A 23,172-nucleotide genomic window follows, 5' to 3' on the forward strand; every position below is an offset into this window, starting at 1 on the left:
TCTCTTCTCCCTGGAGAGACGAAGGTTGAGAGACGACCTGATAGAGGTTTATAAAATGTTGAGAGGAATAGATAGGGTGGATTCTCGGAGGCTATTTCCCAGGGCTGAAATGGTCGCTATGAGAGGACACAGGTTTAAGGTGCTGGGGAGCAGGTACAGAGAGATGTCAGGGGTAAGTTTTTCACTCAGAGAGTAAGTGGAATCGGCTGCCATTGGTGATGGTAGAGGCAAACTCGCTGGGGTCTTTTAAAAGACTTCTGGATGAGTACATGGGATTTAATGGGATTGGGAGTTACAGATAGTTCTATGGCCTGGTAGGTATGGATATGATCGGTGCACCTTGTGGGCCGAAGGGCCTGTTTGTGCTGTAGCATTCTATGTTCTATAACCCTTGAAAGAAATTTCTTTTCATTTTGGTACAAGATTCTGAGGTTGTGATCCTTAGTTTTGGACTCTTTGGATAGGAGAACCACGAGCACAGCCTCTACCCTATTAAGCCCCTTAAGAATTGCACATGTTTTAATTAGATTACCTTTCATTCTTCTAAATTCTAGGTAAGGTGAACCTAATCTATTAATCGCAGTGTGGGCGACACGATGGCGCAGTGGTTAGCACTGTTGCCTCAAAGTGTTAGGGATCCGGGTTCGTTTCCAGCCTTGGATCACAGTCTGTGTGGAATTTGCATGTTCTCCCCGTGTCTGTGTGGGGTTTCCTCCAGGTGCTCTAGTTTCCTTCCGCAGTCCAAAATGGGCAGGTTGGATTGATTGGCCATGTTAAATTGCCCCTTAGTATCAGGGGGACTAGTGTGGTAAATGCGTGGGTTTGGGGGAATAGGGCCTGGGTGGGATAATTGTCAAAGTAGATTTGATGAGCTAAATGGCCTCCTTCTGCACTGTCGGGATTGTCTATGAATTCTGCCTCATAAGGAATTCCCCTCGTTCACAGGAATCAATCCAGTGAACCGTGGTCAGGAAGGCGAATGGGATGCTGGCCTTCATAGCGAGGGGGATTGAATATAAAAGTAGGGAGGTCTTGCTGCAGCTGTATAGGGCATTGGTGAGGCCGCAGCTGGAGTACTGTGTGCAGTTTTGGGCGCCGCACCTGCGCAAGGATATTTTGGCCTTGGAGGGAGTGCAGAGGAGGTTTACTAGGCTGATACCGGAGTTGAGGGGGTTGAGCTATGAGGAGAGGCTGAATAAACTAGGCTTGTACTCGTTAGAGTTTAGAAGAATGAGGGGAGATCTCATTGAGACGTATAAGATGATGAATGGGATGGATAGGATAGAGGTGGAAAGACTCTTCCCGCTCAAAAAAGACAGTAGGACTAGGGGGCACAGCCTCAAGATAAAGGGGGGGCGGTTCAGAACAGAGTTGAGGAGGAACTTCTTCACTCAAAGGGTGGTGAATCTCTGGAATTCTCTGCCCGTTGAAGTGGTGGAGGCTGCCTCGCTAAATATTTTTAAGAAGCGGGTTGATGGGTTTTTGATAAGAGAGGGGATTAAGGGTTATGGGGAGAGGGCGGGAAAGTGGAACTGAGCCACGACAGATCAGCCATGATCTTATTGAATGGCGGGGCAGGCTCGAAGGGCCAGATGGCCTACTCCTGCTCCTATTTCTTATGTTCTTATGTTCTTATGTTCTCTATATCGTCCTTTAAGGAAGGAGACCAAACATAAAGCTCATCAAGAGCCTGTGCAATTGCTTCATTGCTCTTGTATTCTGATTACAATAGAATTATAATTGTAAATAAATTAGTTTATTTCCTAATTGCTTGCTGTACCAAGATGTTAACTTCCTGAGGCTTGCATACAAGGACATCAAAGTCCCTTTGAATACCGTCATTTTCCAATTTTTTATCATTAAATATTTTGTTTTTCTGCTTTTCCTACCAATGTTGACATCTACACATTATATCCCACCTGCCACTTTCCTGTTGACTCATTTAACTTGTCTAAATTCTTTTGCAGCCTATTTCTGTCCTCCTCACTGTTACAATCACCCCTCACTTAATTCATTAATACAGATTGTAAATGGCTGAGGTCACAGCACAACCTCTTGCCGTATTCCACAAGTTACAGGCTCTAAAATGAATCATTTATCCTGACATTCTTTTCTGTTTGGTAACCAATCTTGAATTTATACTAATATATTACCCCGATCCCATGAACCCTGATTTTGTTTAATAACCTCTTCTGCGAAATCTTACTGAATTATTTTTGATAATTCAAATACACGATACCCACTGGTTCCTTTTATCCATCCTATTAGGACATGGAGAGAGTACAGAAAAGGTTTACCAGGATGTTGCCTGATATGGGGGGGGGTCTTAGCTATGAGGAGAGATTGGGCAAACTGGGGTTGTTCTCCCTGGAAAGACGGAGGATGAGGGGGTGACCTTATAGAGGTGCATAAAAGTGTGAAGGGCATAGACAGGGTGAACAGTGGGAAGCCTTTTCCCAGGTCAGAGGTGACGAACCCAAGGGGTCACAAGTTCAAGGTTAAGGGGGCAAGGTTCAACACAGATGTCAGAGGGACATATTTTACAGAGGATGGTGGGGGCCTGGAATGCGCTGCCAAGCAAGGCGTTGAGGCGGACATGCTGGGATCGTTTAAGACTTATCTAGATAGCCACATGAACAGACTGGGAATAGAGGGATACAGACGAATGGTCTAGTTGGGCGCATGAGCAGCGCAGGCTTGGAGGGCTGAAGGGCCTGTTCCTGTGTTGTACTGTTCTTTGGTCTTTAGTTACTTCCTCAAAAAAAAAGTCTTAAAAGATGTGTCAAATGCAATTTCTCTATCATAAATGCTGAGGCAGGAGTGACTGCAGCGACTATATAGATGATCTGGAGGAGGGAACCAAGTGTATGGTGTCGAAATTTGCTGATGACACCAAGATTGGTGGAACGGCAAATTGCGCGGAGGGTGTGGAGAGTCTGCAGAAGGATCTAGATAGGCTGGGCGAATGGGCCAGGAACTGGCAAATGGAATTTAATGTTGGCAAGTGCGAGGTGGTCCACTTTGGTAGGAATAATGGTAGGAAGGACTATTACTTACGTGGCGAAAAACTGCAGCAGGCGACGGTGCAGAGGGACCTCGGGGTCCTTGTGCATGAGTCGCAAAAACCCAGCCTGCAGGTGCAGCAGGTGGTCAGGAAGGCTAATGGGATGCCGGCCTTCATAGCGAGGGGGATTGAATATAAAAGTTGGGAGGTCTTGCTGCAGCTGTATAGGGCAGTGGTGAGGCCGCAGCTGGAGTACTGTGTGCAGTTTTGGTCGCCGCACTTACACAAGGATATTTTGGCCTTGGAGGGAGTGTAGAGGAGGTTTACTAGGCTGATGCCGGAGTTGAGGGGGTTGAGCTATGAGGAGAGGCTGAATAAACTAGGCTTGTACTCGTTAGAGTTTAGAAGAATGAGGGGAGATCTCATTGAGACGTATAAGATGATGAATGGGATGGATAGGATAGAGGTGGAGAGACTCTTCCCGCTCAGAAAGGACAGTAGGACTAGGGGGCATAGCCTCAAGATAAAGGGGGGAGCGGTTTAGAACGGAGTTGAGGAGGAACTTCTTCACTCAAAGGGTGGTGAATCTCTGGAATTCTCTGCCCGTTGAAGTGGTGGAGGCTGCCTCGCTAAATATTTTTAAGACGCGAGTTGATGGGTTTTTGATAAGCGAGGGGATTAAGGGTTATGGGGAGAGGGCGGGAATGTGGAACTGAGCCACGACAGATCAGCCATGATCTTATTGAATGGCGGGGCAGGCTCGAAGGGCTAGTTGGCCTACTCCTGCTCCTATTTCTTATGTTCGTTTAACATTAAGGCAACATTTGATGAGCATGGCATTAAGGAGCCCTGGCAAAATTGAGTCAGTGTCAATCAAGGTGAATCTCTACATTGCTTGGAGTCATACCTAGCACAAAAGAAGGTTGTAGTTATTGGAGGCAAATCCTCTCACTTCCAAAACATTGCTACAGGAATCCCTCAAGGTGGTGTCCCAACCCAACATAAATGTAGCTGTGGAGAACACTGGGTTACAGGGTTGTAAGCTGGATAGTATTGCAGTTGATAAGGAGGATGTGCTAGATATTCTTGAGGGTTTGAAAATAGATAAGTCCCCTGGGCTGGACGGGATATACCCTAGGATTCTCTGGGAGGCAAGTGAGGCGATTGCAGAGCCTCTGGCTCTGATCTTCAGGTCGTCGTTGGTCACAGGTATAGTGCCAGAAGATTGGAGGATAACGAATGTTGTCCCATTGTTTAAGAAGGGGAACAGAGACTTCCCCGGGAATTATAGACCGGTGAGTCTTACTTCTGTTATGGGCAAGGTTTTAGAAAAAATTATTAGGGATAGGATTTATAGTTATTTAGAGAGTAATGAATTGATTGGTGATATTCAGCATGGTTTTGTGGAGGGTAGGTCGTGCCTTACTAACCTTATTGAGTTTTTTGAGAAAGTGACCAAAGAGGTGGATGGGGGTAAGGCAGTTGACGTATATATGGAGTTTAGTAAGGCGTTTGATAAGGTTCACCATGGAAGGCTTCTGCAGAAAATGCAGATGTATGGGATTGAGGGTGATTTAGTTAATTGTATCAGGAATTGGCTAGCAGATAGGAGACAGAGGGTGGTGGTTGATGGTAAGTATTCGTCATGGAGTTCGGTTACAAGTGGTGTGCCTCAGGGATCTGTTTTGGGGCCACTGCTGTTTGTAATTTTTATAAATGATCTGGATGAGGGTATAGTTGGGTGGATTAGTAAATTTGCTGATGACACCAAAGTCGGAGGTGTGGTAGATAGTGAGGAGGGGTGTCATAGTTTACAGAGAGACTTGGACAAGTTGCAGAGCTGGGCCGAGAGGTGGCGGATGGAGTTTAATGCTGAAAAGTGTGAGGTAATTCACTTTGGCAGGAATAACAGATGTGTAGAGTATAGGGCTAACGGTAGGACTCTGAATAGTGTGGATGAACAGAGGGATCTAGGTGTATGTGTACATAGATCCCTGAAAGTTGGGAATCAAGTAGATAAGGTTGTTAAGAAGGCATACGGTGTCTTGGCGTTTATTGGTAGGAGGATTGAATTTAGGAGCCGCAGCGTCATGTTGCAACTGTACAAAACTCTGGTGCGGCCGCACTTGGAGTATTGTGTGCAGTTTTGGTCCCCACATTATAGGAAGGATGTGGAGGCATTGGAGAGGGTGCAGAGGATGTTTACCAGGATGTTGCCTGGTATGGAGGGGAGGTCCTATGAGGAGAGACTGAGGGACTTGAGGTTATTTTCATTAGAAAGAAGGCGGCTAAGAGGGGACCTTATTGAAACATATAAGATGATTAGAGGTTTAGATAAGGTGGACAGTGATAGCCTTTTTCCTCGGATGGAGAAAGCTAGCACGAGGGGGCATAGCTTTAAATTAAGGGGTGGTATTTATAGGACGGATGTCAGAGGTAGGTTCTTTACCCAGAGGGTGGTGAGGGATTGGAATGCCCTGCCTGCTGCAGTTGTAAATGCGCCTAGTTTGGGGGCGTTTAAGAGATCCGTGGATAGGTTTATGGATGGAAAGGGATTGGTTTAGGTTAGAGGGTCATTGCTTTTTAATTGGTCGGCGCAACATCATGGGCCGAAGGGCCTGTTCTGTGCTGTAATGTTCTATGTTCTATGTTCAGCTCCTTCACAGAGTGCAAAGAATGTGCGTGCAAAGAAGATTAACTCGGATGGTTGCCTGGTCTCGAGGGTGTTGGCTATGAGGAGAGGTTGAATAAACTACGATTGGAAAGACAGAGGCTGAGGGGAGACCTGATAAGAGGTCTACAAAATTGTGAGAGGCATAGACAGGGTGGATAGTCAGAGACTTATTCCCATGGTGGAAGTGTCAATTACAAAGGGGTACAGCTTAAAGGTGAGAGGGGAAAAGTTTAAGGGAGATGTGCAGGGGAAGTTTTTCACGCAGAAAGTGGTGGGTGCCTGGAACGCATTGCCAGAGGCAAGTGGTGGAAGCAGGCACATTCGCAACATTTAAGAGGCATCTGACTGGATACCTGAATGGGAAGGGAATACAGACCAATAAGAGCAGAATTTTTTTTGTAGTTTAGTTAGGGCATCATGATCGGCACGTGTTGAGGACCAAAGGGCCTGTTCCTATGCTGAACTTTTCTTGGCATTGTCAATGACCTTCCATCATAAAATATTCATTGAAGATTACATAATGTTCAGTATCATTCGCAATTCTTCAGATTCTGAAGCATTCTGTTTTGATATGCAGCAAGACCTGGATAACAATTAGGCTTGGACTTGTAAGTGGCAACATGTCATTTGAGCCATGCAAGTGCCAGGCAATGACAATCTACAGCAATCCTAACCATCTCTGAATTAATGTTGGCGATTCTCCCAGAAGTGCTGAATTGGTGAGAAAACTGGTGTAAATCTCAACTTTTTTTTCAGTTCAACTTCAGACCCAATCTCCCACACTCTGCAGTGCAGAAGTCACAGTCATGAATCTCATTAAAAGCTAGGGGGCAGGGCCTATTCCCACCAGAGTCTGACAGTTCTAGGACCCTCACAGTGCTGCAGCCTGTCCTGATCGTTGGCCTCCCTCCAGCACTGACTAATCCTGATGCAGAGTGGCTGTGGGACCCCCTCCACACACAATAGGCTCTGCCCCTTGGCCCTGCCCACAATAGGGCCTATTTGGCTCCATCCCCTGATCCCATCCCCCAGGCACTGCCTAATGCTTGATGGGCAGTGCCAACTTGTCCTCTGGGCATAGACACTGTGCCCCTGGACAGTGCTGGTGTGTCCATGGCCGGGGGGGGGGGGGGGGGGGCACCACCATCCCCCCCACCACCCAACCCCTTGGGGGGCTCCAGTGGGGAGCTCCTCTAAACCCCGCCGGAGTGAAATACTGGGTAGGAGATGCTATCGGGCCCGAAGAATTCTGTGTCAGGCCTGATAATCGCAACTAAAGTATGTTAAAGACAGATTTAAATGACTTCTCATTCCACTGATTTCCAGCATGGTATCATCTGCACCTGTTCTCTGGTTGTGGAAGATACGTATGCAGTATGAAGGAATGTGCGAATCCCACGAAATGGCCGAAACGCAATTCTCCCATCCTGACACACCAAAGAATGTGCATATTGAGATGGGAAAGTCCGTCCTAATATCATTGAATCACCCACTATCAATGTCCATTGACAAGAAACTGAACTGAACAAGCCATATAAATACTGTGGCTATCAGAATAGGTCAGAGGTTAGGAATTCTGCTGTGGATAACTCAGCACTTGACATGTCAAAGCCTGCCCACCAACTCATTCACCTGATGAAGGAGCAGCACTCCAAAAGCTTGTGCTACCAAATAAACCTGTTGGACTTTAACCTGGTGTTGTGAGACATTGTCAATGCCCGCATCTCCACATCATGGCCGCCAACTGAAAGGCACAAATCAGAGTCAGATGGAATACTTCCCACTTGCCTTTTTGAGTGCAGATCCAAAAATACTCAAGAAGTTCAACACCATGCAGGACAAAGCATTGGGATTGGCACCCCAACACCATCCACAAGATGGGCAGTCATTTTAGCTCAGTTAACTGGACAGCTGGTTAGCAACACCAGCAGTGTAATTCTGCACTGGCTAAGGTTATTCATGAAGGCACCACCTTCTCTACCTTATTCCTCACGGAGGTGTGTGATCCTCAGGTTAAATCACCATCAGTCAATCTAGGAATGTCTAGATGGTCATCTAGGACTATGATGACTTTACCTTTACCACAAGATACATTGTAGTAACTCAACAAGGTTCCTTCGACAGCACCTTTGAAACCTCGGAGAGATAAGGACAGCAGATGCACCACCAAGTTCACCTCAAAGCCGCACGTCAGTCTGACTTGGAACTCTGTCGCAGCTTGTTCACTGTAACTGGATGAAAATGCGAACCGCATTATGGATGTACCTCACTTGAGGACTGCAGAGGTTCAGAAGGCAGCTCTGTATGATAACACTGTCATCCTGTGAAAAATGAGTTCATTCTTCCTGACCATATTATGATTTTCTAACTGTGCTGTTATCAAGACAAGATGCGTTCTAATCATCGCCCTTTAACATTAAATAATATTACCATCCCCACTGTCAACACCCTTGGAGTTACCATTGACTAGAAACTCAACTGGACTCATCACATAAATATAGTGGCAGTAAGAGCAGGTCAGAGGTTAGAAATACTGTGGTGATTAACACACCTCCTGACACCTGTAAGCCTGTCCACCATCTATGAGGCACAAGTCAAGAGTGTGATAGAATACTCTCCATTTGCCTGGATGAATGTAGCTCCAACAACACTCGAGGTGCTTGACACCATCCAGGACAAAGCAGCCCACTTGATTGGCACCACATCCACAAAAATCCACTTCCTCCACCACCGAGGCTCAGTGTGTACTGTGTACAAGATACACTGCAGCCATTCACCAAAGATCCTTAGACAGTGCCTTCCAAACCCACAACCTCTTCTTGAAGAACAAGGGCAGCAGATACATGGAACACCACCACCAACAAGTTTCTTTCCAAACCACTCACCATCCTGACTTGGAAATATATCACCGTTGCATTGCAGTCACTGGGTCAAAATCCTGGAATTCCCTCCCAAACGGCATTGTGGATCAATGCACAGCATGTGGTTTGCAGTGATTCAAAAGACCACTCACCACTACCACCTCAAGGGCAACTAGGGATGTGCAAGAAATGCTGTCCAGCTACGCCCATGTGCCATGAATGAATAAAAAAAATTCTAATACTTTTCCTATTATTGATATCAGGATAGTAGCCCTATCCCTGTTTCTCTTCTCTCCTTTCTTGAAAACAGTTATACTTGTGTTATACAGCTTTAGTTTAAACACCTCCCAGGCATTCCAGTTTAGTGAGACAAACAAGGAAATTAATCAATTATTTCTTTATTGAACACTTCTGGTACCAACTCAAGCATAAACAGTTGCAACTCATTAACTCTTTGCTGAACTTTAACTCTAACTGAACATGAACTTTATCTCTTAAACTGACCATCTGCTTAGACTGAACACCAGCTTTAACTATTTAGCCAAAAATAGATTGTACTGAGCTTAGGAAAACCTTGGCCAAGAAACATCCTCAATGTAGAATCTATCTTCTTATTCTCTGAAGCACTCTTCAGGGAACTTCTTGCGATGGTTGGTCTGTTTGAGTTATCACTGCCAAACAACGGATTCATATGCCTTTTATCCACAATTCTCTGCTTGCTTCCAGAAGATTCTCTATCATCCAGCCAACTGTGCAACCAGAATCGACTACACGCCTTGAAGATCCAGTAAAACCACTTCTGAAGGACACCACTATGCTTAGTTGACATGCCTCACACATAGCAGCCATTGCAAATAGAAGCCAAGGTATCTCAGTTAGTGTTAACAAATCCCCCTATTTGGGCCAACACAGGAAGCTTCAGATCACAGCTGTTTATGACCGGAATCTGGTTTGAATCTGAGTTGACCAAAATTCCCATCATGCTGAGCTCTCAGCCACCCCAAAGCCACCATTGCCATTATTGTTGTTAAATCATTGTTGTAGCCGCTCTTTCTCCGTCCACATTTGCTACCTTTCCAACCCATGACCCCTACCACTTAGAAGGACAAAGGCATTAAATGCATGGGAACATCACCACCTGCACCACCTACAAGCCACACACCATCCTGAATTGGAACTATATTGCAGTTCCTTCACTGTCACTGGGTCACAACCTTAGATCTCCCTAACAGCTCTGGGTGTACCTACATCACATGATGTGGAGTTGCCAGCGTTGGACTGGGGTAGGCGCAGTAAGTAATCTCACAACACCAGGATAAAGTCTAACAAGTTTGTTTGGTAGCACAAGCTTTTGGGACACTCCACCACCAAAGCTCGTGCTACCAAACAAAACTGTTGGACTGTAACCTAGTGTTGTGGGACTAATTAACATGCCTACACCACATGGGATGGGCAATAAATGCTGGCCCAGTCAACAATCCCATTCCATGAAAGAATAAGTTTTTAAAAATTTACAAGCAATGGCCAGGCGTTGATATCTAGTTGGACCTGAGACGATATAAAAGTGAACCTGATCTTTAGATTTACGGCCAAATTTCAGTTGTTTCAAAGAAGAGTTACGTTTAACTCGAAACATTAATTTTGTTTTTTTCCTCCACAGATGCTTTCAGAACTGTTGAGTTTTTCTTCCTTCTTTATTTCAGATCTCCAGCATCCTCAGTATTTTGCATTTATTTCAGTGGCTATATATTTGGAAGAGTTGATATTTATATATTTCTTTGTTGTCTTCATATATGTTTGTGTATTACAGGCTGTTGTAAATCAAGAGATTGTTAAGTGGCTTTCAAGGACAGCAAGAGGATGTTTGGCCCCTCTTACTGCTGCATTTGGTGGAATCATCAGCCAAGAAGTCCTGAAGGCCCTTACAGGCAAATTTTCTCCTCTTCACCAATGGGTTAGTTTTTGCTAAAAGGTATCACTTAAAAACAATTTTAAGGAATGTTATTGCTTTACAGAACAGTATCTTTCTTTTGTTTTTAGTTATATTTTGATGTGATGGAGATTCTTCATGTTCTTGAAGATACTAGTAGCGATGAGTTCCAGCCAAGGTGAGAAAGATCTGTTGTGTGCTTTTCTGCGAGTTTTATGAACGAGAAAATGAGATAACTGACTTAACCTCTCACCTGAAATAATGGAACCAAAGTAACAAGTTGCTACTGAATGCTATAAGATTGGAACTGACAAGGAGCGATTCTTGGCATTTTTTTCTATCTCATGTTCAACCTCCATTGTTTTTCAAAATTACCAACTGCGCAGGGATTGCTGATTGAATCTTGTTATGTAATATGATTGGACCTCTTGCTAATGTTTAGAAGGCACTGACACTGGAGATCACATTTGGGGGATGAGGAGTTCTAGGATTTTATGTTCAGGGCTCATTTCTTGTAGCAGAATGAGTAGAAGTAAAACTGCAAAACGGAACCATCCATACTTGAATTGTAACTTGCAAATAATCAGTCTGTGATCTCCCTACACTTAAGAATACCTGAAAGCTGTCAGAGTGCAGTTGCTTCTTATACAGTGTAACTAATAGGTGCTAGCCTTGGTCCAGTGATCACGTTTTCATCTCTGGAAGTTTGTGGGTTGATGTTCCCATTTCAGAGACTTGAGCACAAAATCTAGTCTTCACTTCAGCAGAGCACTAAGATTCGTGTTGCAGTATCAGAGATATCCTTCTGCAGATGAAACTTTATCCTGAGTCCACATCTGCCCCTTTGGGTTGATGTAACAGACCCAGAGGCACTATTTGAAGAAAAATAGGGGAATTCTGCTCAACATGATGATCATTCAGCCAACATGAATAAATCCAATGATTTGTTCACTGCGATTTTGAGTCTTTTTATGTGCAAATTGCCAATAGTGTTTGCTGCATTACAGCAGTGATTACACTTCAAAGAAGTGTCTTGTTGCCTGTAAGATGCTGTGGGACGTCCTAAAATCATAAACTGCTATATAAATGCAAGCTTTTCTTTCTTCCCTTTCCCATCCTATCTTTTTCTATTTCTTTTATTTAAGGTTGCAGTTAAAACATTCATTTTATTTGTTATAGCTTTTCACTTCCTGGGGTGTATCTGCTTCCTATTAACGTTACTGTATGTGTGTAGTTCTGGACTTATTGAACAGTAATTATATATAATCTGTGTTTTCATACAGAGGTGATCGATATGATGCTCTACGTGCATGTATTGGAGAATCTATGTGTCAAAAACTCAGCAACCTCAATGTTTTCATAGTAAGTGTCCTTTACAAAAATTGTCCTAGGTCGGAGCAGCAAAATTATCTCAGTTATGAAATATTATGGGTTTTTAAATTAATTCTTTCGTGGGAATAGGCATTGCTGGCAAAGGTGGCATTTGTTGCTCATTGTTGTTCCCTTGAACCTAGTGGCTTGCTGTGCCATTACAGACAACAGGCGAAAGTCAACTGCATTGCTATGGGTTTGCCAGCAAAGGGTGGCAGTTTTCCTTCCGTAAAACATGAGTGGCACTGTGGCACAGTGGTTAGCACTGCTGCTTCACAGTGCAGGAACCCCGTTCAGTGCTGGCCTTGGGTCTGTGTGGAATTTGCACATTCTCTCTGTGTCTGTGAATTTCTTCCGGGTGCTCTGGTTTCCTCCCATAGTCCAAAGATGTGTGGGTTAGGTTGATTGGCTGTGCTAAATTGTTCCTTAGTGTCAGGGGAACTAGTTAGGATAAATGCATGAGGTTATGGGGGTAGGCCCTAGGTGAGATTGTGGTTGGTGCAGACTTGATGGGCTGAATGGCCTCCTCCTGCATTGTAGGGTTTCTATGACTCCATGAGTGAACCATTTGATGTTTTTACAACAATTGATACTTTTGAGATTACTGGGACTAGTTTTCAATTCCATATTTTGTTAATTGAACATGTCAGTTCTGAACTCTGATCAGTAAGTCTCTCCTTAATATACCCAATATATTTAATGATATAATAAATTCCCTACTATACCCACTCCTGGACAGTGGACATTCAGTAGCCTGGGTTAAACAGCTCTACTTTATGATTGAATAGAGCCATGCACTATTATAGTTTCTGGATTCACATGCTACATCAGCTATCAGATTTTCATGTCTCCATTTGAGACCATCTGTTTCCATTTATCTTAAAAATTCTGTTCAACCAAATTGTTTTGTGATACAAAACTATTACAATTATATGAGTGCTTATACCTTTAAATTGTGGTCTGTATGTGTTGCTTTAACTAACTTTATTCTTTTTTTATTGATTTGGGCTCTATACTAAGCCCTAGAATAAAAAAGTTCTTATCAAGAAGTAACCATATTGGAAAAATGGCCAGTCACAAATTTAGAGTGCAAGCTAACAGGGTTTATTGGGCAATAATATTTTATACTTAATATTTCATTGGTCTCAGCATTACACGACATACAAACTTAATGCATGTCAGTTTGTCTTTCCTGTGGATGCAGGGATTTCTTTGGTCTTCTTTTGAGCCTGGTCTCTTGGCTCACCACATCTTTCAAGATTTTAGCTTCACCAATTTAACTCTAACGTATGCTCTAAACTCTTTGTTGCTTTAAGACATCAACTCTAGTGGATCCTTTTCCAGCCTACATCTTAGAACCTTAGTTTGGCGGCAGTTGGAATATAGAGTTCAACTCTGGTCGCCACACTTCCAGAAGGATGTGGAGGCTTTGGAGAGGGTACAGAAAAGATTAACCAGGATGCTGCCTCATATGGAGGGCATCAGCTATGAGGAGAGGCTGGAGAAACTTGGTTTGTTCTCACTGGAATGACGGAGGTTGAGGGGCAACCTGATAGAAGTCTACAAGATTATGAGAGGCAATGAAAGAGTGGGTAGTCAGAAGCCTTTTCCCAGGGTATGAGTCAGTTACCAGGGGGCACAGGCCTAAGGTGTGAGGGGCAAGTTTTAAAGGAGATGTATGAGATTTTTTTACACAAAGGGTGTTGGGGGAGGTAGTGGAAGCAGATATGACCGTGACTTTTAAGAGCACTTGACAAGTACAAGAATAGGATGGGAATAGAAGGATATAGTTCCTGGAAGGGTAGGGGGTTTCAGTTACGTTGGGCAGCATGGTCGGTGCAGGCTTGGAGGGCCGAAGGGTTCGTTCCTGTGTTGTAATTTTCTTTGTTCTTGTTCTTTCTGTCCATCTTAACTGCTGAAGTTCTGCATCCACCCTAACTGCCAAAGCTGTAAAGAACAGTGAAAATTACAGCACAAGAATTACAGCCCTTCGCCCCTCCAAGCCTGCACCGACCATGCTGCCCGACTGAACTAGAATATGAATTAGAATATAAAAGCAGAGAGGTCTTGCTGCAACTGTACAGGGTACTGGTGAGGCCGTAGCTGGAGTCCTATGTGCAATTTTGGTCGCCGCACTTGCGGAAGGATATATTGGCCTTGGAGGGAGTGCAGAGAAGGTTCACCAAGCTGATACCGGAGATGAGGGGGTTAGCCTATGAAGAGAGATTGAATAGACTGGGTCTGTACTCATTGGAGTTTAGAAGGCTGAGGGGGGATCTTATAGAGACATATAAGATAATGAAGGGGATAGATAGGGTAAAGGTAGAGAGATTCTTCCTGCTTCGAAAGGATAGCAGGACTGGAGAGCAGAGCCTCAAAATAAGGGGGGGTGCAGTTTAGATTGGAGTTGAGGAGGAACTTCTTCACTCAAAGGGTGGTGAATCTCTGGAATTCACTGCCCATTGAAGTGGTGGAGGCTACCTCGTCGAATATATTTAAGTCACGGGTAGATAGGTTTCTGATAGACAAGGGAATTAAGGGTTATGGGGAGAAAGCGGAACTGATCCACTTCAGATCAGCCATGAATGGCAGGGCAGGCTCGAAGGGCTAGATGGCCTACTCCTGCTCCTATTTCTTATGTTCTTATCCCCTTTTTTGCAGGTAACTTTGCAGTTTTTAGACTATGTGCAGAGACCAACACAGCTAGTATTTTTGAACCCAAGGTTTGCAACTCTTAACCAAATGGGAAGAAAGATTCTAGCAGCCCCACAATAACTTAACTTTAATTTGTATATCAAACCAGACACCCTCAGAGCATTCTAGCGTCAAGACCATTCTGTTAGCCAATCAGCTTTATAGCTTTCGCATCTTTCTGATGCTAAACAATAACTTGCATCTTTAACTCGATGTCCTGGAGCATGAAGGCTCTGGGCCACCCTCCTGGCTGATCAGCATTGTAGGACTCACGGGAGGATCCTAGTTGTAATTTCAGTTGCAACTTCAAAGGACCACAGCGGCACTGGCCACCCTGCCTGCCCACTAAATTACAGTATTTCGCACTTAAAGATGCCAATTTTAAAACTGTCTTAACTTAGCTTGAAATTCACAGATCAATCCACTAAAACATACAATTTAAGACTTTTCATCACTAAGCATACGTGCAGTGCTTTGGTAATTTATTTATTAATTGCACAAATGTGCCAATGAGGTGAAATCTAATGTGTAAAAGAAAAAATGTGCTGTTTCCTTTCAGGTTGGATGTGGTGCAATTGGCTGTGAAATGCTTAAGAACTTTGCCTTGCTTGGTGTTAGCACTGGTCAAGAAAGAGGAATGGTATGTATCTTTCCCCCAATGGATTGGTGAAATGGTTTCATTGAATGTTGCGATTTTATTTATAAGTCAGTTGGATGATTAGGATGTTGATAGATGTGGTTAGAAATGATTACTTTGTATGCAAAATTAGATTTCTTTCAGAAAATAACATTTTAGGATACTGTACGTGTCTACTATTGGACATGATATATGCAAGAATGTAGCATACTTAGAAGGAACGAGTAACTTTAGATGTATGGTTCCTAAAGCTTGCAAAACTGGGGTTTTCCTTGTGTCATGTCTGGGTCTGTTGTAGACTGATAGAAATTGATTGTTGCAATTAGTCAATGGCTCTGTTGCCTTTACATCATGTGATTGCCTGGATGGCAGCAGATGGAGTAGATGCACCTTTGGAATTGCTAGACAAGAAAAAGAATGTTCATACAGATAGAGAGGCTTTCTGTCTTTGTGAAAATGGTGCTGGAGGCCTGGATATGGAATTCTCGTCCATGAACCCAGCCTCTCTCATTTTCGTGAATGTGGAGGGAATTGGGAGTGGGTTTTAATGTGTTTCTAATCTGTGGTTTGCTGAGGCAACTGCAAATGTTATAACGTAGCTGTCTCGTCAGATGGCTAGTGGGATGCCCAAAACATGAAATGCACACTCTAAACCTGTTTGGAGAAGGCCTAAAGCTGCCAGAGTTCTTTGGAGAGCAAGGGTCCCTTAGGATTGTTAAAGATAGACATGAGTGTGCATACGAAGTGCACAAATAGTTTGGAACTGTCAAGATATTTCATTATCCTTTCAATATTAAAAAATGCTGTCTGCCATGTCTAAAATAAAAACAGTGCGTGCTATGTCATCCTTCTGTTGACATAAGCCCGAAGGTTACTGCTTCGTGATTGATTTCACAGCCTGTCCTTATTACACTGTGGGGGTTGTTAGTTTATTGTTTGACGGCTATAAACTCTTTGAAGTGGGACCATAAATACAAATGCTTGTTTACAAAAGGAATTAAAAGAAGTTAAACGTGGTGAATGAGTTTTTAAATCAGGATTTTCACAGTAACTTCATTGCAGTGTTAATGTAAGACTACTTTTGACTAATAAATAAAACTTTAACTTTGCTTTTTAAAATGGTGATTCAGTCAATTCACACTTAAAAATTTTATCTTGTCTTCGCATCGAGTCCTAAGGTCAGTTCCTGATGGATTCTGGATGCATTGGCGTCGTAGATGTAAGGAGTGGTGGTGGGGGCATCGGTTTTCATGAGTTGGCACGATGTTTGCATAGGGACTGTAGAGGGCCATGAGACTTACAGCGGGGCATTGGGGCTATAAAAGACTGGGGATTGTAGACGGGCATGGGGGCTACAGAGGGCTATGCGAGTGGTAGAGAGGCATTGGTTGGCCAGATGATTATAATGGGCCATGGGGGATGCATGGAAGGACATAAGGCAGTCTGGGCGTCATGAAGTAGGTAGCATGTGTTGGCATGGATGGAACATAGGAAGAGTGTGGGTGAGGGGATATAAGAGGTTGGGGCTGGAGAGTTGGTTTTTGTTTTATTCAATTTTTGATATCTTTGACAACGTGCTTCAGTGCTGAGGCAGGCCTTCCAATGTAACCTGCTTCCATACTGACAACTTCTGAACTTTATCCAGGGTCGCCTGCAACAACTTCCTTCAGATACGAGCAATTTAATTAACTTGTGGATTGTAGTATTCTAGAACTACCATCTTCTCAAGCAATTAGGAGTGGGGAATAAATGCTGGCCTTGCCAGCAATGCCACATCCTTTGAGTGATTTTTTTTAAAAAATCCCAAATGTTGGACTAGATGCTGATTAAAGGTACAGTGCAGAAATAGGCTATTCATCCCATTGAGTTTGCAGAGACTTTACAAAAGACCATTCCATTGAGGCCCTACACCCCACCCAATCGCTGCACCCCCTCACATTTACCATGGCCAATCCACCTAACTTGCACATCTTTGGACTTGGGAGGAAACTGGAGCATCCAAATGAAACTCACACAGCCATGTGCAAACTCCACACAATCACCCAAAGCCAGAATCAAACCCGGGTCTCTGGCACTGTGAGGCACCAGTACCAACCACTATACCACCATGCTGCCTTTTTTTTATGATAAACCCATTTTTAGCTGCATTAAACAAACTACACCAGGTTGCCACAGTTCAAAAATCAATTAATATTTTTAATGCAATTTTTTAAAAATCATTTTTCAAAATATGACCTGATTGAGCTGGTTCCTGGAAAGTCCTACACAAGTAAGTGAACAGGAACTTGAGCAAAAATATACATTTTGGAAAACTAGCGCAAATTTATTCCCCGTTCACTGATTAGGCCCAAAGCTGAAACTCTTCACCAAGAGATTAATGACAGGAGAAATCATTTTTCATACAAAATTCTGAGGCCATAGGATGCACTACTGGCTTCCAACCATTATCTTGTAAATTGAGTTTGTGTCTATATATGCCTCATTTGTGAACACAACTCCTCGTTCACCTGAAGAAGGAGCGACACTCCGAAAGCTTGTGCTATCAAATAGATCTGTTGGACTTTAACCTGGTGTTGTGAGAGTTCTTACTTTAATGATTGGGACAGAGATCCTGGCAGCATTTAAAATAGAATAAAGAGAAAAGAATAGGCGCATGAGGTTAGGAATACTTCTCATGTGGAATATAAATGCCAATGTAGACTGTTTGGACTGTAAGGCCTGTGTTGTGTAATGATTTCTATATAATTTGATGAAACATTTAATCAGTTAATGAAAAATGTTATGTCTGAAATTTCATACAGTGAAATATGATCTGATTCAACCTATTGATGCTTTACACAGCCTTAAGAAAGGAGTGTTCGTTCCCCCCCACTGTGCCTCCCTTTGTGAACAGCTTGAGATTTGCAGTAAATTTACAGGATTTCTTTGGTTAGATTCAAGGTAGCAACTGAGCATTAGAATCTGGGAAATCTGGCAGCACAAATTTCTGCTAGATTGCCAGAGATTTTGGAGCTGACTGTTGGACACCTGAAGGCTGTGCAATGCTCCTGTCCAACCTTCATGTTAAAAAGGACAGGGAGAGGCACTTCCTCATTTTTCAGCTACTTGATGTCTTAGTGCAAAGTTGCTAATGTTTTGGGGACGAGATCTTGAAAACTCCCTTCAATTGATCCTGTCCCTTGAAATTTGACTTGCCCATGATTTGCCTTTCTGTCTCTAGTATTATCCATGGATCATTTTGAGTTTGCACAGAGTTCTGAAAAATCTTGTAAATGATCTGCTGTTGGAGGATTGAATACCGTTTGAATTCTGGATTTAGATGGACCTAAAGCAGTGTCGACCAAATTAGAACTGACTACAGTTGTAAACAATTTTAGTCCCTTGGTTATTCCTAGATGTTGCTTTTTAGCTGCAGATAACTTTAATATCAACAAGATTTATCAGACTCGTATTGACACTGCCTTCTGCAGTAGGAGAGGGATGGGAAAGAGTTAATTTAATCAAGGCACATATAATGCTCATCTTACAACTTAACTTTTGGTGTATTCCCTTGCAGATAACCATCACAGACCCTGACTTAATAGAAAAATCCAATCTAAACAGACAGTTTCTCTTCAGATCGCGACACATACAGGTATTATGATGAATAAACTGGAGTTGGTCAGTGCATCTTCTGCCAGATTTGGAAAATGTTCCTTAGAAGTCAAAAGTGTTGGACAACCCTGCATAAAGTCATTTATTAATTTAGTAACTGAATAATCTCCCTGTTGTGTTAACACACTGGCCTCCTTTTTTGGGGAAGTTCTGAGGAAGGCTGAGGACATGGAGGTTCTGCTGAATTTAATGACAGGACTTTATTCACTTCTTACATCAATTTCTTGCCGAGCAACAGGGGAAACAGGCAGCCTGCTTGGTAGCTAGTAAGTATAATAAGTGACAGTAGGCCATGGCTCAGTTTCCTGTGATAATATTGATCACAATCTGGAGGGAGAGAGATGGGAGTGATGTGGGGAAGAGATACATTGTGGCTTGAAGGGGGAGGTGGAGGAAGGTTGTGATCTGCAGAAGGGAGGCTGAATGCTTCCTCAAGGTTGTTAGATCGCAATCATCTCAGTCCTGGGACATCACTACAGAAGTCCCTCAGGGTAGTGTCCTAGATCCAACATGCTTCAACTATTTCATCAATAAGAACATAAGAAATAGGAGCAGGAGTAGGCCATCATGACCTTCCTTCCATTGTGTTAGAAATGAGGATGTTCATGGGTGATTGCACAATATTCAGCACCATTCACAACTCCTCAGATGTCCATGTGCAGCAAGATTTGGATCTTGTTCAGGTTTGGTTTGATGAGTGGCAAGTAATACTTGTGCTACACAGATGCCAGGCAATGACCACCTCCAGTAAGAAAATCTAACCACCTCCCCGTAATAATTGATGTCATTACCATCGCTGAATTCCCCCCAATTAATATTCTAGGGTTTTAGCACTGACCAGAAACTGAATTGGACTAGCCATATAAATACTATAGTGACAAGAACATAGCTAGGAGCAATTTAGCCCCTCGAGCCTGCTCTGTTATTTAATAAGATCATGGCTGACCTCATCTTGGCTTCAACTCATTTTTAATGCCCGTTCCCCAAGGCCCTTCAAACCCTTACTAATTAAAATTCTGTCCACCTGCTTCTTATTCAATGACTACATCGTGATTCTAGACTCACCAGCCAGGGAAAACATTCTATTCACATCTGCCGTGTAAGAATTTTGTGTCTCAAGAAGATCATCTATCACTTTTCTAAATTCTAGAGAATAAAGGGCCATTTTCCTAATAGACAATCCCATCATCCCAGGGATTAGTTAGGTGAAGCTCCGTTGCACTCTATCAATGCAAGTATATCCTTCCTTGGGTAAGGAGACTAAAACTGTACACAGTTTTCCAGGTGTGGTTGCACATAATGAGCGTTGGAAACAGTATCCAGCACTTGAACCTTCTTGCCTATCCTGCTGTTGAGGCTGTCCGATAAATTTTGACAGAGTGATCCTGCCCTATTGTTGGAAATGCCTGTGAAACGAGGAGAGCAAGTGCCCAGCGCATTGAAATTTGAGCTCCAATACAGTGGTGATGAACTTAATTAAGGAATTGTGCAGCCAATTACATGTTCAACCAAGTATTGGCTTACCAATGTCTTCAGTGCTTTCCTTATGACTTTAATCTGTGTTCTCTGTTTCTTTGTCAGAAACCAAAGAGCTACACAGCTGCTTCAGCCACCTTGGTGATAAATCCCCAGATAAAAATAGATTCTCACCTAAACAAAGTGTGTCCATCTACAGAGAACATTTATAATGATAGCTTTTACAGCCAAATAGATGTTGTGATCACCGCACTCGATAACGTGGAAGCAAGAAGATACGTTGACAGGTAATGGATAAATGAAAAGGTGACTGTCGACAAGATAAAAAGAGTAATGTCTTCAGGTAAACTTAGCACCCAACTAGCATTTGTTTACTGATGATCAAGCACTTTTATGTGAAATGAATGGAACCCACATGCCCTAAAATTTAAAGATTGTTTTCTAAAACAAACAAAGGAAATGAAGATCACTTGTTTATGAAACGAATAAGGTGTATTGCATCTGTTATTTGGGAATTTAGGGATGTGATTTTTGCCAGTGTTTTGGGACCAAGATCCACTTCAAAGATGTGTTGGTTAGATTGATCTGCCATGCAGATCAGAAGAGAATTTTTCCATCTTGCCGTACTAATTTTTTTGGCACGGCGGGCGGGGGAATCACGTGTGGGCTGATTTGCGGGATTTGCACATGCATTCCCACTGCATGCGCACCTCCGAGCGCTGGATACCTGTTGTGATTGGGACCATGATTAGCAGGTCCGGGACTGAATTCGCCGGGCTCGCTACCATCTCCCACCCCGCTAGTACAATTTCAAAGAACAAAAACAGCCCGGGAAACAGGCCCTTTGGCCCAACGAGCCCACGCCGCCATTTTAACACTACCAGTCCCCCCTCCACCCATGACCCTTATCTATTGTTTTATGGCCATCCGCATTGAGGGAAACTAATTTAGGGACAATTTATTACTGCCAATCAGCCTAATAGCACATCTTTGGGGTGTGGGAGGAAACCGGAGCACCCAGAGAAAACCCACACAAGCACGGGGAGAATGCGCAAACTCCCACAGACACTGGCCCAAATCCATGTGTCTGCACAGCAAACAGTGATAGTCACTGAGCTGTCATCTTGCCGAGCATCTGGTCCAGTTTAAGCACACACTAACGACATGAAGCACTCGGCCAATCTCGAACAACCAAAAGCAGCCCAAGTACGACCCATCGCGTGTATGCCCCTCGTTGGACAACAAGGCGGACCGACTTAAAACCTGTGAATGAAAAAGAGAAAAAATATTATTATACCATATCCATTTACATTACCAGGGACGCCCCAATGCTAATGAACCTTATTTAAGACAATCTCCTATATCCACCCATCTCCAACCCACTCATGTGCCTGTCTGAGTTACTCTTAAACATCTCTAGCGTGCTTGCCTCCACCACCTTACTTGGCACAGCATTCCATACCCCCACTACCCTCTTCACTTCAGTGGGGTTCAGACTAGCTCCCCACTTGCAGGGAACCAGAGGGATGACCCTGCTAGAGTGAACGGGGAGCAATCAGGCCCCCCCCCCCCCCCCGCCCCCCCCCAGCCGGGCAATGGTGGGGAAGGGGGATAGTGTCCCTGGGCATAAACACTCTGGAAGTGTCAGCCTGTGCCACTTGGCATTGCCCAAAGGGCAAATTATCCATGCCTGGGGGCATCTTGACATGGCCCACTGGACATGGGGCAGTGCCAAGGGGATGATCGGTGGGGATGGGGGTGTTCCATTGTTACTCTGCCATTGTGATCAGTGTGTTGGGGGAGGGCAGCACTGCAGTGGTCCCGGGTGATTGAGCTGGCCAGCAAACTGCAGGCTGACAGATCAGGGCCACTACGTATATGCAGAGGCATGGAACTGTCACTCTGTCGTGAACAGGCCCCGCCCCTCCCCAGGCTTTTGACTATATTCAGGATTATGACCTCTGCATCGCACAGAGTGTGGGAGATTTGAGTGTGAACTAAAAACAGTATGATTGAAAAACAGTCATGATTTACACCAGTTCAGCACTTAGAACTTTTTTGGGAGAATCATCCCCTTCATATCAAAGGGCTTGGCAGGGTAAATACACGGAGTTACAGGAATAGGGTCTAGGTGGGATTGTTGTCAGTGCACGTTTGAGGGGCCGAATAGCTGCCTCCTGCACTGTAGGGATTCTGTGAATTTCTGTCTATGCTTTTCTGAGAGAATTGAGAATCTGCCTTCCATCACTATTACAATATGCATGCCTGTTGTGAGTCATACTAAACTAACAAACTCAAATCAAACTGCTGGTTTCATTTCACGCTTGGACCTCGAACATAGGAATCTTTCCTGGAGCATTCATAGCTGGTCTGACTAGCATTTTGCAGATGATATTAAGACTGCTGGAATTGCGGATAGTGATGAAGATTGTCAGAGAATACAGCATGATATGCTGCAAAATTGAGCAGAGAAATGGCAGATGGAATTTAATTCAGACAAATGTGAGGTGATGCATTCTGGTAGATCCAATAAAATAAATGGCAGAACAATCAGGAGCATACACATACAGAGATTTGGGAGTACAGGGTCACAGATCCTTAAAACTGGCAAAGGTGGTGAAGAAAACATACGGCATGCTTGTCTTCATTGAACAAGGCATTGAGAATAAAAGTTGGCGAATTACTTTAGTTGTATGAAATGTTGCTTAGTTCACATTGGGAATACTATGTCCAATTCTGGTCACCACATTATCAGAAGGATGTGGAGGCTTTGGAGAGAGTACAGAAAAGGTTTATCAGAATGTTGCCTGATGTGGAGTGTATCAGCTATGAGGAGAGATTGAATAAACTGAGATTGTCCTCCCTGGAAAG

At 43.6% G+C, this 23,172-nt stretch overlaps 1 protein-coding gene across 2 annotated transcripts in view; it reads left to right on the forward strand.

Moving 5' to 3' along the window:
* Positions 1 to 23,172, forward strand: part of uba6 (ubiquitin like modifier activating enzyme 6) — a 236,257-nt gene that overhangs the window by 130,519 nt on the left and 82,566 nt on the right. For both annotated transcript variants that reach the window (XM_080188556.1, XM_080188557.1), the window contains 6 exons: positions 10,350 to 10,493; positions 10,580 to 10,647; positions 11,753 to 11,831; positions 15,094 to 15,174; positions 18,728 to 18,805; positions 20,407 to 20,588. In XM_080188556.1, the coding sequence (XP_080044682.1) occupies positions 10,350 to 10,493; positions 10,580 to 10,647; positions 11,753 to 11,831; positions 15,094 to 15,174; positions 18,728 to 18,805; positions 20,407 to 20,588 (632 nt within the window). The remainder of the gene's footprint in view (positions 1 to 10,349; positions 10,494 to 10,579; positions 10,648 to 11,752; positions 11,832 to 15,093; positions 15,175 to 18,727; positions 18,806 to 20,406; positions 20,589 to 23,172) is intronic.

This window comes from Carcharhinus amblyrhynchos, chromosome 5 (genome assembly GCF_965287045.1).
Source record: "Carcharhinus amblyrhynchos chromosome 5, sCarAmb.v2.hapA, whole genome shotgun sequence".
Classification (NCBI taxonomy): domain Eukaryota; kingdom Metazoa; phylum Chordata; class Chondrichthyes; order Carcharhiniformes; family Carcharhinidae; genus Carcharhinus; species Carcharhinus amblyrhynchos.